This window comes from Drosophila grimshawi, unplaced genomic scaffold, assembly GCF_018153295.1.
Source record: "Drosophila grimshawi isolate 15287-2541.00 unplaced genomic scaffold, ASM1815329v1 contig_1367, whole genome shotgun sequence".
NCBI lineage: Eukaryota > Metazoa > Arthropoda > Insecta > Diptera > Drosophilidae > Drosophila > Drosophila grimshawi.
This window is the reverse complement of record NW_025062889.1, coordinates 2,239,906-2,253,091: the sequence shown is the minus strand read 5'-3', so window position 1 is coordinate 2,253,091 and position 13,186 is coordinate 2,239,906. Positions and strand designations below refer to the sequence as shown.

The 13,186-nt window shown below is 40.6% G+C and overlaps 1 protein-coding gene across 1 annotated transcript; it reads left to right on the top strand.

Moving 5' to 3' along the window:
* The first annotated feature begins 5,343 nt into the window (after positions 1 to 5,343).
* On the top strand, positions 5,344 to 13,160 carry LOC6569013 (protein phyllopod). The gene is made up of 2 exons (XM_001995122.3): positions 5,344 to 5,792; positions 11,982 to 13,160. Exons 1-2 carry the CDS (start codon positions 5,589 to 5,591, stop codon positions 13,071 to 13,073), a joined length of 1,296 nt encoding a protein of 431 aa, XP_001995158.1. The 5' UTR covers positions 5,344 to 5,588; the 3' UTR covers positions 13,074 to 13,160.
* The last annotated feature ends 26 nt before the right edge of the window (positions 13,161 to 13,186 follow it).

The window sequence follows — 13,186 nt, the reverse complement described above, 5'->3', positions numbered from 1 at the left end:
CTAAAAAAAAAAATGGAAAATCAAAGCGTAAATATTGAGCAGCTTTTGTTGTTGTTGCTTATCAATAAGCACGCACTAATACATACACATGCAAGCGCAGATGTACACACACGTACATAAGCAACACACACACACACATACTGATACATATATATATATGTCGCGTCAACGAATGAAAATTCCCCAGAGAATTGCGCATGTTTCGGTTTTTGCTGTTGCTGCTGCTGTAGTTGTTGTTGTAAGCGCCAATGTTGAATTCCCTTGGGATTGGCCAGAGAGCCGTTTGTCGACTCCCATGAGAAATACATGGCAATGGGTTTTCTGTGTTTTTGTGCTTTTTTCGGGCAGAGCGAGAGCGAGAGAGAAAAAAAGAGCAAAGCCAAAGTTCGCTTCTATTTTTTTGCCGTTTTCGTTTTTACTTTGTATACGTTGGGGAAATTTTATGCCCTGTGCAATGTGTGCATGTGCTTTGTATATGTGTGTGTGTGTGTCTGTTGTGTGAGTGTGGCGCTGTCTTTGGGGGCTTTGAGCCGGTTGCCAGTTACCCGCCTCACATGTGCATTGGATTTATTGTCAATTTTATTTGTTATCATTGTATGTGTATGTGTGTGTGTGTGTATGTGTGTATGTTTGCTGTTATTTACACTGACACAATTTGAAATTGTATTAAAAATTAACGGCACTTTGGTTGCCTTGGCTGCAGTTTGCAGTTTGCAATTGTAGGCAGGCAGACAGTCAGTCAGACAAGCAGACTAACGGTAAAAGCTAACCCACCACACAAAACGTTTACTATTTTTTTACACCTCCCCATGCCCAGTCCGACAGTTAGGTGTACCGTTACACGGGGGATTACAGCTGCTGCTGCTGCCAAATTGTAACTCCCCACTCCCCCCACCCGTCCGCATATGTGCAGCACTTGTCACATTTTGGACTACGGCTTGGCCCCAAATCAATCAAACACACACACAAACACACCACACACACACACGCAGACAATTTGAACTGCTTTCACTGGGGAATTGTCGCTGTTGTTGTTGCTTTTACTGTTATTGTCCAGCCTTGGGCAAACTTACGTTTCAAGCAGGCGCGCGGCTTTGCCTGTTTGCGCCTAGACATGCCAAGCAATTAAATAATACTCTTTCCAACAAGAAGAAGAAGCAGCCGCACTGAATATTAATAATTTTTGAGGACTACGCGCAAAAAAAGCGCGCCAAATACGAGAATAAATTCGCTTGACTATTTAAAACAGAGAGCACTGAATGGGATATCCTTGCGCCTGCAGCGTTCGCAACTGACTGAAACATTGCCCGTTGGCCCAAAATGCCAAAACACACACAAAATAAAAGAGCAGACCGGCCGAAGCTCTTCAACAAAATGGCAACTCAGCCAAAGAGAGTGAGATAGAGAGAGCGAGTGAGTGAGAGAGCGCGCAGAGAGACCATATGACGAACAGAGAGAGAGCGAGAGAGAGAGGGAGAGTAAGAGCACAACAGAGCGCAATAGTCACCCATAGCAACCACCCAAAAAAATAAATAAATAAACTACAAATAAAAAGCCAAAGCCAAAGGCAAACAACAAACGGCGAAAAAGTGCCGGCAAAAATGTGTACGGAATTCCCCCGAGAGGGTTGCTTGTGTGTGCCGCAACATTTCATTCATTCGATCATCCCCTAGAGTATCGGTGCCGTTGCCACCAATCGGCAGTTGGGTGACTCTAAGCCACATGCTGCGGCAACGCTGCCACTGCTGCCACTGCCACTGCTGCTTGTTGCAATTAACAAAAAGTCAAGTCAATTATTTTGCACGCGCGCCCCTCTCTCTCTCGTTTCCTCTCTCCCTCTCCCTCTATCTCTCTCTTGCTCACTCTCGCTCTTGAGTTTCGCACGTGCTTTAGGGGGGGTCCTGTGAGGCACCTTGGCACTAGCAATTTGTTGCTTTCTCAGCAGCGGGAGTCGCCGTGCGTGAGAACGAGAAGGCGACGACGCCACAAGATTCACATGCAACAACAGCAGCAGCAGCAGGAGCAGCATCAGCGGGTGACTTAAATCCTCAATTCATAAGTACAATATTATTCCACATAATCTCAAGAGTCTCCCCGTCATGCCTTGGGTTACGCATACGAATCTTGACTTGCTCTTGCTTCACCCTAAATGCATAATTTTAACTATTTGAATTCGATTTACAATTGAATGCGTGTGACTTCCTCAAGCAAATAAAAAATCTTTATATTTATCCTTGGCGATTATATGTTGTTGTTAAGCTTAGTCAAAATATTGGTTGCCGATTTTAATGAGTCGTCTTAGGCTTTCCTTATGCTTTTTGTGGGTGGTAAATTTTATTTTGAGTAAATTAAAAAGTTTTCCAAGAGATACGCAATTACAACACATAACTCCTAAAAACATCTATCATTCTTTAACCAAATATTTAAAGTACAGCAATTTGATACTATTTAAGGAACCAGATGTATTTTAACTATGCATAGAGAATCTGAAAGTTGCACAATAGATTTCCGACATCGGAAATGTACATTAAACTCTTGAATCTCCCCATTTAATACATAACTTCATCTAGCAGCAGTTCTAATATTTGTAATTAGGTATTTTCAGCTCAAACGAACTAACAAATGTGCTTTGAAGTTGAAGTTTTGCCAAATATAAATATTTATTCGTTTGACTATTTTCTCAACCGTTTAAAATGCGCGCTCGGCAAGCAGTTTTGTAAGTTTCCCACATCTGAACTGCATTCCACGTCAGGCGGACACTGCTTGCACTGCATGTCTACTGCTTGTGTGTGCCTAGAAGTATGCTGTGGTTAAATTTCAATTTGAACGTTAAAAATTAATAGGCGGTTAATCTTTTTAAGATATTCATGTTAAAGGTGTCAAAGTAAATGAATTTTCGTACTTTAAGAAAAAGAAAAGAAGTATTCAAGTTTCGACAACGAATTATTACGTTCTAAGCATTTAATAAAATCATTTTCTAGACCATTTCATGGCACACAAAGTATTTATGAATACCATAAAAGTCCTCTAGCTAGCTTTAAGGATACGATGCGATATTATACATTTAATAATACATTAATGTATTGTATTATATTAGTTATTTACCAATAGTCTAGCTCTTGACATTTTCAAGACTGCCAACCACATTGTTAACTTCCTTTTCAAAATCACGATACAAATATCCGCTTGATAACACATCCATTCTGCGCCCCCTAATCATCTCCGGGCTGCTCGCGTAGCTCGTTCAGTGGTCCATTCATCAACTCATTCATGAAGAGTGCGAAGCAAAATGATTCTTTGTTTACTATGGAGTACGAGGCGATACGAGTCGTAGTAAAAGTAGCGGGAAGCAGCAAGCGGCATCTTAACCCAGTCGAAACGAGCCACAAATGACCGAAGACCAAAAGACGAAAGGCGAAAAAACAAAAAAGAGAAGAAAAAAAAAACATCTGTCGCCACAGCATTAAAAATCCGGTTGCAAGCTGCAAACAAAGTCAAAGCCAAAGATGAGGCCAAAGTACGAGTTATATGCGCAGAACATATGATTGAGTTCCCAAAAACAAAAAACCAAAAAAAAAATAGTGAAAAAAAAAACATCAACAACAAAAAATGCACCTTTTGTGGTGCGTTTTTGGAGGAGCAGCTGCTGCTACTGAGCTAAATCCTCGACTACAATGTGGATGTGAATGTGGATGCCGCCTGTTGCTGCTGCTGCTGCTGTTGCTGCTGTTGCACACACATGCTACAAGTTGTTGTACCTTCGAAATAAGTAAAAACAACAAATAAATAACATAATGATGAGCAGGACGAGTATCTGATCTGGTTGTTGTTGCTGTGGTTGCCGTTGCCAAAAGGAAGCCTGCACATTAAATTTGGAGTTTGTCGTTCAATTTCTGTTGAGACAGCAGCTGCTGCTGCTGTTGGAGGTTTTCCTTTGGCTTTCTGGAGGAAGCGTAGAGGTCTGCACAAAGTGTAGATAGGTCAAGTATTAATGGTAGCTGTTGTTGGGCTGAGCAAATATGTAAATATGAACATAATAACGCCTTTTAATATAAACATACTACTTACCTCCACTGAGTCAAGTAAGTGTTATTAAAATGGAGCTAATGAGCCTATAAATCAATACTTTTAACAGGTTTCGGGCATACGAATCCTTGTGAAGAGGACTCCAACGTTTAAACTGTCTAAAACTGTTTCTAAAAACTTTGTGCATTTCAAAAAGATTTCAATTTTCAAACGCAGTGCATTTTTGATCACGATTTGGCCTCTATATTAATACTATATTTAAATTGGCAAACTCCTTTTTATGCTGAGATTCATGTAAAATTCGTTTGTTCTAAAAAATGTTATGCAGGAATTAGTCTTAACTTTCCACAGCCATAACTTTGTCAAAACTTAACCGATTTTCAAAAGCAATGACATTTTGATCATGATTTGACCTCTAAAATAATACTGCATTTAAAGTTTAAAATGCGATTGTAGATCGGAAATCATATTAAAATTTTATCTCAAAAATCATATTGAGAACAGTTCGAAACTTTCCACAGCCATAACTTCGTCAAAAATGATCGGATTTTCAAAAAGCAGGTCTTTTTAGCCATGTTTGGAACTCTAAATTAAAGCTACATTTGAAGTTGCAAACGCGATTCTGACTTGGTATTCATGTTTAAAAAATAATAATAAATAAATGTAAATACTGATAAAAGTTTCCTATTGTCATAAATTGGTCAAAACTGACGCGATTTTATAAATCAACATCATTCTAATAATGGTCTGACTTCTTTTTATTTTTGCTTGGAATTCATGTAAAACCCTTTTTTTTATTGATTTTAATGATTTTAGGGCATAAACAAACAGCTAGCAAATAATTATAATAATTCTAACATATTTTAATTTAAACTTCTTCATCTGTATAGAACTATAAATGAATTAATATTTTGAATAAGAAATACATAATAAATATTAATAAATATTAATAAAATAAGTAACTAGTAAGTAATTAATTTGCCTTAAAATATTTTATCTAATTTGTAATGCAACAGATAAGATACAACTTTTCAAGCTTACTTTTAATTTTTTTCTGTCTTTGCAGTTGTGGATTTCTCTCAGTGCTGCACACGCGAACAAAAGGCGGCAAGGTGGTAAAAGGAGAGGCAGGCAGGGGAAAAAAGGGAAACAGGCGACGACAACAACAACATTGAAGGAGGGCAGATGGAATTACAGCCCAACGAGCACGACGACGTCGATGCCGACGACGACGTCCGACTTCGCTGAGTGCCACAGGCCGAGGCAGAGACTCGTGAGTTTGCTTGCCTCATTCGAAAATTGTGCGTGCAACGCGAAGGACGTGCAACGTGGAACGGTCGCCGTTGTTGTTGTTGTTCTTCGTCTTCTTCTTCTTCTCCTGTGTGTGGATTGTGGATTTAACGTCAAAACCAATACGCAATCGTTGTTGTTGTTGTTGTTGTCAAAACAGCCAGTGACGTCAGAGAGTGCCGACACAAAAAGAAGAAAAGAAAAAAAACAAATACAAATAAAATATAGACACAATATTAAGAAACAAGGATTATAATAATAAATACGTTATTATGTCGGCGAACAATGAGGCAGAGCCAGCGGCGGCAATGGCAGCAGCAGCGCCCTCAGCAGCGGCATCGGCTGCCTCCGCCTCGGAGTACCTGAAACGCACCTGCCTCATCTGCGGCTGCCAAACAAATCAGACGATCAACATCTATGAGCCACGCTCCGGACCAAATATCGTACAGCTAATCCAAGCCAAATTCAAATTTCAGGTATGCATTCGCAGCAAACACACGAAATCCAAATCCAAATCCAAAACCAACCAAAAACAAAAATCGATAAATGAGTCACACACAGCGAACGTCCTTCGTCTCGTCCCGTGTCTGTGTATCTATGTGTGTGTGTGTGTGTGTTTTGTATTTGTATGAAAAAAGGGGATGAAAAACTGTGAACTGTGCAAAAGATTTGAGGCAGCAGCAACCCGCTAAAAGCGGCACTACTCCCTACCCCCCTCGCTGCTTGCCATCCATTCAGGTGGCTGCAGCATCCAAGCGTGTGCACTTGAAAAGTCTCCCGAGACAAGGGGTCGGGGAAGGGGCAGCAACAGCAGCAGCCCCACCTAGCTGGGCGTTGTTTTTTTAGTTGGGAGTTGGTACAGCTCGAGTCGACAGTGCAAAGGGTAGGTTTGGCCAAGGAAGTCTGCATGCAGCTGAAGGAATTTGCAACTCAAATGTTTGATTTACAAAATGGATAGCTAAAAATGTAATTGGAAATAGGCAAAAAGAGGACTCAGAGCAAGCATGGAACTTACAATATTAATCCAATTGACCTAACCTGAGGGAAATCATAATAGAAAGTCTGGCCAAAGAAATAACTAGAGAAGATATAGAAACTGTTCTTAATAAAACGATTGAGGAGTTGTGTGAGGCGAAATCTAGTGCAAAGTTCGAATTTGGTAACTAAGTTGAGAAGGAAGCAAGCCTCTGAGCTGAGAGACAGATTTAGAGGTCTTGTCTTAGTCCAATTTGCAGTTGATAATGTGGAAATAATAAGCAGAGAATAGCTTAAACTAAGAAAGAGCAAGCTTATTCAAAGAGCTTTACATATAGTACTCAAACACTCTCATAGCTAATTAATATATATATAGATAGTTGATTCGATACCAAATCCAACTAAAGCAGTCACAGAATCTTGAACATGATTAAATTTTATACACTCAGCGAAATAATTCCCCTGAAGAAATGCATTTCTTCTATCTAAACCAAGTCCAACGTTTTCAGATTGTCGATTAGAAATACTTTCTAGGACTGTTTTTATTCCGCATTTAACAGGTTTCACCACACAAAGTAGAGCAAGGATGAAAACCCATTGATTGAGTTAACAACTTCAGCTGACGACATTGACGACCTTTGCTGTCAATCTGCCTTCCAGTTTGACCAACTGACTGACTAACTAAACTAAGCTAAACCGATTTACCTGAGTTGTGACTGTCGCTGTGTGTGTGTATCCATATCCATATCCATATCCGTATCCGGTGTAGAGCGTGGGTAAGTTGGACGACTTGGACAGCTTGGACAAGTTTAGTAACTGGATAGCAGCTGCTGCATTTCCCTTTCTGTAATTGGACACTTTGCATGTGGCACTTAATCAATACATGCGTCCTTCTGTCCTCTGTCCTCTGTCGTCAGTCCTTTGTCCTTTTCTGTCTGTTTCCATAATTTTCAACAGCTTGTTCTAATTTAAATGTGGCCTGGGAAAGTGCACAACACATCACATCACAGAACAAAGTGCGTTGCATATTGGATTACACAGTTTTTGAGTTGTTGTTGTTGTTGCTGCTGTTGTTGTTGTGGGGCTACCTGTCAGTGAGAGCCTTGAAGCAAACTCACGAACCTGCTCTCCAATCAAGCTGGCTGTGTGGCAGCTGCGACAATTCGTGCATATCTTTTGTTGTTGTTGTTGTTGTTTTTGATGCCTCTTCTCGCTGTTTATGATTGATCCAATTTCTGCGGGTTTTCGTTTTGCTTACAAACCTGTGAGCAAGCAGCAGCCTCTTAACATTTTTTCTTTTTATTTTTTAGGGCTACCTTTTTTCCAGCTGCCTCACAAACACAGACAGCAGCTGTATTTGGCAGCACACACACACAAACACACACACATCTTTAGAGCAGATCCGGCAAAGAAACCAGACAAACTCTTTTGAGCTGCCTGCTTTTCGCATATCAGCTATTGTCTGTTCTCTCCCGGCTTAGGTAAACAATTTCTATAGGTTGTTGTTGCTGTTGTTGTTAACATTCTTAAAGGTTTCTGGATTTCTTTATGAACTGCGCAATCAGCAAGCAGCAGCTGAGACGCAGTTCCTCCAGCTTATCTAGCAAAGGCATCGCATTTTTTATTGATCTCCAAAGATAACTGCGGTTTAGTATTCTTTTATCTAGCTGGCAATTATTGATTTCTTTTATACCTCATATGAAATGGAAATGGTTTTTAGATGTACTTTAATCTTTGAGATTTTCTTATATTTCTTATATTTTATTTCCAAAATCTTTCTAGTCATTTTTTATAAGTTTTCAATTGATAAACTTCATTAACTATGTACTTCTCCATAGACCACTCTAATTGTTTGTGGAAACCATAGAAAAAATTCCAGAAAATTCCACAGAAATTCAACGAAAATTTGAGTATGAGTCCTTGCAGGACTTCTTGGCTAGTTTTTGGGACAGTTGTTCTAAGGTTTCATTGCATTGCCAGCTGTTAATTGGATTTGCCAACAATTGAATTAGTTATGATAGAAAGATATTGATAGGGGTTGCTGCTAAGATATGAAGGCAGATAGAAGCTATTGAATTACAGAGCATTTAATTAGTCAGTGTGATGGTCATGATATGATAGAGAGGTAGTCAGTTATAATATTAGAAACTAGGCATCATATTTCTTTTACTTATCAACAATGAATGGAGACTTGAACATAAATAGACAGCTTGTATTGTATGAAGATAGCTTGATAAGATCTTGATAAAGAGAATAGTTGATCTCCAAGTAGAGCTCTGAACTGCTTTTTAAACAATAATAGTTAGTTTGACATAGTACACAATTTTAATAGGGTACGCTTTTTATATCGGTTAAGATCTGTAGAACTAGAAACCGTTAGAATTTACCCTACTTAATTCAGTTTGCATAGTTCACCCTTATTCAAAGAGTGGCCAGCAACGTAACGATCGTTGTTGTTTATTCAATTTGCGCAACTGAACACCACCTGCCCACTGACTACACAATGCACCCCCTACACACATGCATATATATATATATATATACATATATCACCCCCGCTTTATAGTAGAACACACCCCCTTCTGCCTCAACCCGCTCGAGAAACCCATAAGGTCTCGCAAAGACTGAATGAGTCTGCCATAAAACAGCAGCAGCAGCAAAGCAATTTCAGTCACTCATCTGTCTGCCTCTCTCTCTTTCTCTCTATCTATCTCTCTCTTTCTTTCGTTTCGTGTGTTTATCAGCTTTGCGTGTGGCTCTTTCAGGCTGCCTGAATTGCACCTGGCCTGCAATTTGCATTATTTTACCATTTGCACATGGCCTTTTGAGCGATCGCTTCCACTTTTTGAATTCCTTTTTGGCTTGCGGTACCCAACTGATCCTGGCAGTAACTATCCTTTACACTACCTCCACTTCTTGACTCGACTATACATTTATTCTATCTGAATTCGAGTTCAAATCTAGCTGCATTCGATTTGTATTCTACTTTTACTTTACTTACACCTTTATCTATACTTTTGAGTATTAAGACCTTACCTTTGATCTACCTTTACTCCACTTGAACACTACCTCTTTTGATATAAATCTATATCTTTACTCTAGCTCTAATCTTAAATGTATCAGCTCTCCTTGTACTTGAATTACAGTCTACCTTTGGAATACATTTACCTTAAGGAGTAAAGATTCTACATTTATCCTAATTTAACACTACCACCACAACTACTTTACGCCTATAAATCGATCTCTACTCTATGTACTCATTTATTCAAGATAGAGTGTACTCTATTTCTACACTACTCTACTTACTCTACTTTTACTCTACTACTCTACTTTAATCTACTAAAAACCCATCTAATCTCCAATTCTAATATTAACTGTGAAAATTCTAACTCTGATCGATTTACCTCCAAATCTGGAATATCCTTTACTTTATTAATACTTTAAGGAGTGAAGAATCTACTTCTAAGCTACCTTTTGTCTAAATCTACTAGTTTCTACTAGAAGTCAACATGCTGTCTAACTCTACTCTTCAGTGTGAAATGTATATATCTATTCATTTTATAGTCCATCTCTTGTTTGCCCTTAGCCTAGAGAGAGAGAGGACTCTACTTCTACACTACCTTTAGTTTACTCCCGTACTATATAATATAGGTCTATCTTTTCTCTAGCTGTACTCTTAAGTATAAAATCTTCTATACCTTTACTGTATACTCTCGAAAGCAAGGCTCTACTTCTGAACTACCTTTACTCTACTTCTACTTCTACTTCTACATCTACATCTATCTACATTTATATTTACTCTAGCTCTACTTTACCTCTTCACTACCTATACTCTAACTCTACTCTTTTCTACTACTACTACCCTATCCCGAAACTCCCTCCCCCGCTCTCTCTCTCTATTACTTCTCTCTCTCCCTCTCTCTCTCTCTCTCTCTCTCTCTCTGGCACTTTTGTCCCCTTCTCTAATTCTAAGCAGCTGTCACTGTTGTTATGCCGCGTGCCTAATGTCATGTTTGGCTTGTACATATTTTATTTTATTTTCCTTATTTTTTTTTTGTTTTTTGGTTCGCTGGGTCTCCTTCGCTACGCTTTGCAGGCGTTCGATAAGGAGGACGGCGCGTGGCCAAACGGGTTTGCCGCCTGGACAGGGAGCGCCTACCTAAAACATAACCGTATCCTCAAACCACGCCTCGAGCCCTTTTTTTCGACTGGTTTTGTGTATTTTGTTGTTGTTGTATTTTCGAGGCAGCTGCTGGGCGCAATTTTCGGCAGGTGCACGCAAAGAAATACAAAATATTATTGATACAAGGAATGCCGTGAACCAGCTCCCTTCCCCATTCCCGCTCCTTCTTCGTCTCTCGCTGCTCAAGCGGTAATTAATATGCCACGACGCGACGGACCCAAAGTCAACTTAAATTTTATGATATTTCTTGCACCTTTCAATCTGAGGACGCTCATTAGTGGTCAGTGATCGGAGTCGGAGTTTGGCCAGTTCTTTGGGGCGTAGCACAATTTTAGTCAGCACATTTGGTTATTTTTTGCTGTTTGCGGTTATATGCTCCAGTAGCAACTCATTGGGCAGGACAATGAGTTGAATACAATTGCATTTCACACGAAACTCTTCCGAGCTTGAGCAGCTTCTACATATTTTACACTCATGTTGCTACTAATTTTAATTATATAATTATAAATGTGGGCAAGTGGGCTGAGCGTCAACAAGCTGGTTTATTAACACTTTTCTGTTGGCAGCAGCAGCAGCAAAAAACCATTAATTTCTTTAATTTGCCTGCATTTTTAAATTTGGCGCCCTGCGCAGGATAAAATAAATGTTAAATGTTAAGTGCTGTAAGTTAAATGTTAAGTGTTGTAATGTTAGCTAATGGAATTTTAACAGTTTTTACATTCGCGTTAACTGCGTTCTCTTTGTGCAGCGCTCTCTTTCTCTCTGCAAAAGTTGAAGGAAACTTTTGATACATATATTTCTTTGGTTGATTCCTTCAGATATTTAAAATAAGCATTAGCACGTTAGTGGAAATAACTTTGTGTCGTCATTTGAAAATAAAGCTATCAAACTGATGGCATTGACACTTTCCTTAACTTCACATCAAATATTAATTAGTTCATTAGTTTATATGTATATTAATATATTATATTATTTAAATTAACAAATATATTAATGGCTCAATGGGTCTTTGCTTGTTCTACTCTCAATGAGACTAAGTTTGGAAACATATGCTTAGCAACACCTCGTTAGTAGCATCTGCTTAGCATCAACTGTTTAGCAACAACCCAATAACTTTTTTGCCCGCTCTTCGCTTTCTCCGGCTTCGTGTTCTTCCAACACCTCGTTAGCAACATGTGCTTAGCAGCATCTTATTAGCAACAACTCACTAGTTTTTTTACTCGCTCATCATTTCTTTTTCAAGATCTCTCTCTTTCTTCTTCCACTTTAAAGTTCTCCTTCTGAGCATATCTCTTAGCTCCACTTCCCCCAAACGACTCAGCATTTCTTTAACAACATCTCTGCAGCAACATGTGTTTAACAGCGACATTTGTTTAGCAACAACTGTCTTTTTTTTCTTTTAAGCCCGCTCAATATATATCTCTCATTTATCTTAAGTTCTCTCTCTCTCTCTCACATATCTCAACACGTCGATTAACCTTCTCTGTCTCTCTGTGTCTGCTTACAGCCGCTGAATGAGGATAAATTCCTGTGCTTTAGCTGCAACAATTGGCTCATAAACTGGCACTCGCTGCAGGCGCTCAACAGCAACGATGCCGAGAGTCCGAGTCGTAGTCAGAGTCCTTCGCATCTGGGCAACAATAGCAGCGCTGGCGCCTTGGTACAGCAACAGCAACCAAAGGATCAACCATTGAAGGCAGCCAAATTGCGACCAGTGGCGCAAGTGCATCCACAGCCACAGCCACAGCAGCAGCAACAGCAGCAGCAGGCACACATCCAGCGCCCCTCCTCCCCGCCAGCTGCACAGTCTGCGCCCGCTATGAGCTACAATAAGCGAGGATTCACTGCATCCTCAGGCGCCGCCGGCTCCGGCGCCATGCGCAAAATGCTGCGTCATTGCAGCAGCTGCAGTGCGCCGATGGTGCTGCGTCTGCTCTCCCTCAAGCCGGCCCAGACGCTGGCGAAGCTGGCCACGCGCCGGAGTAACAGTCAGTGTCGGAGGTGCCGCGAGAGCGAGATCAGCAAATGGCGTCGCATGCATCGACGGAGTCTGCGCAAAGTGGCGCAATTGCAGCGGGAGCTGAGCAAGCAAATCCTGGCCAAGGATCAGCAGCAGCAACAACAACAGGCAGCAAAACTAGTCAACTACCAAAGATTGCCGGCGCCGCGTGTCGATGGCAAAGTGGTGGCCATGTTTCGTCGCTTGGGCACCACGCTCAGCAGCGAACAGGCGACCGCACCGGAAACGGATGCGGAAGTGGAAGTGGAAAAACCCACCACGGTGCGTCCGTTGCGCATCATGAGTCCCGCCAAACAGCGTCCACGCTGGACACGCAATCTGGACGAGGATGAAATACTCCTGGAATTCGATAGCGTCATTACGGAAGTGCTGCCAGCGCCAGCAGCGCGTCGACGTCTGCGATATCAGCTTACCAGCAGCAGCAACAGCAGCAGCGAACAGCAGCAGGCGGCAACAGAAGCGGAAGCGGATGTGGTGAGAAAGCACAAAGCAGTTACACACCACACAGCAGCAACAGCAACAGAAGCAACACTCTCAGGACTGCAATTGCCCCAGGGACTGAGCATTACCTTGATCTGAATCGGAAGTGGAAGCGGAAGCAACAATAAAAAACACACACACACAGCATATAGTCAAATTGAAAGCAAAAAAAAAACAAACAGAAAACTTCATTATGTAGTCTTAGCATAAAT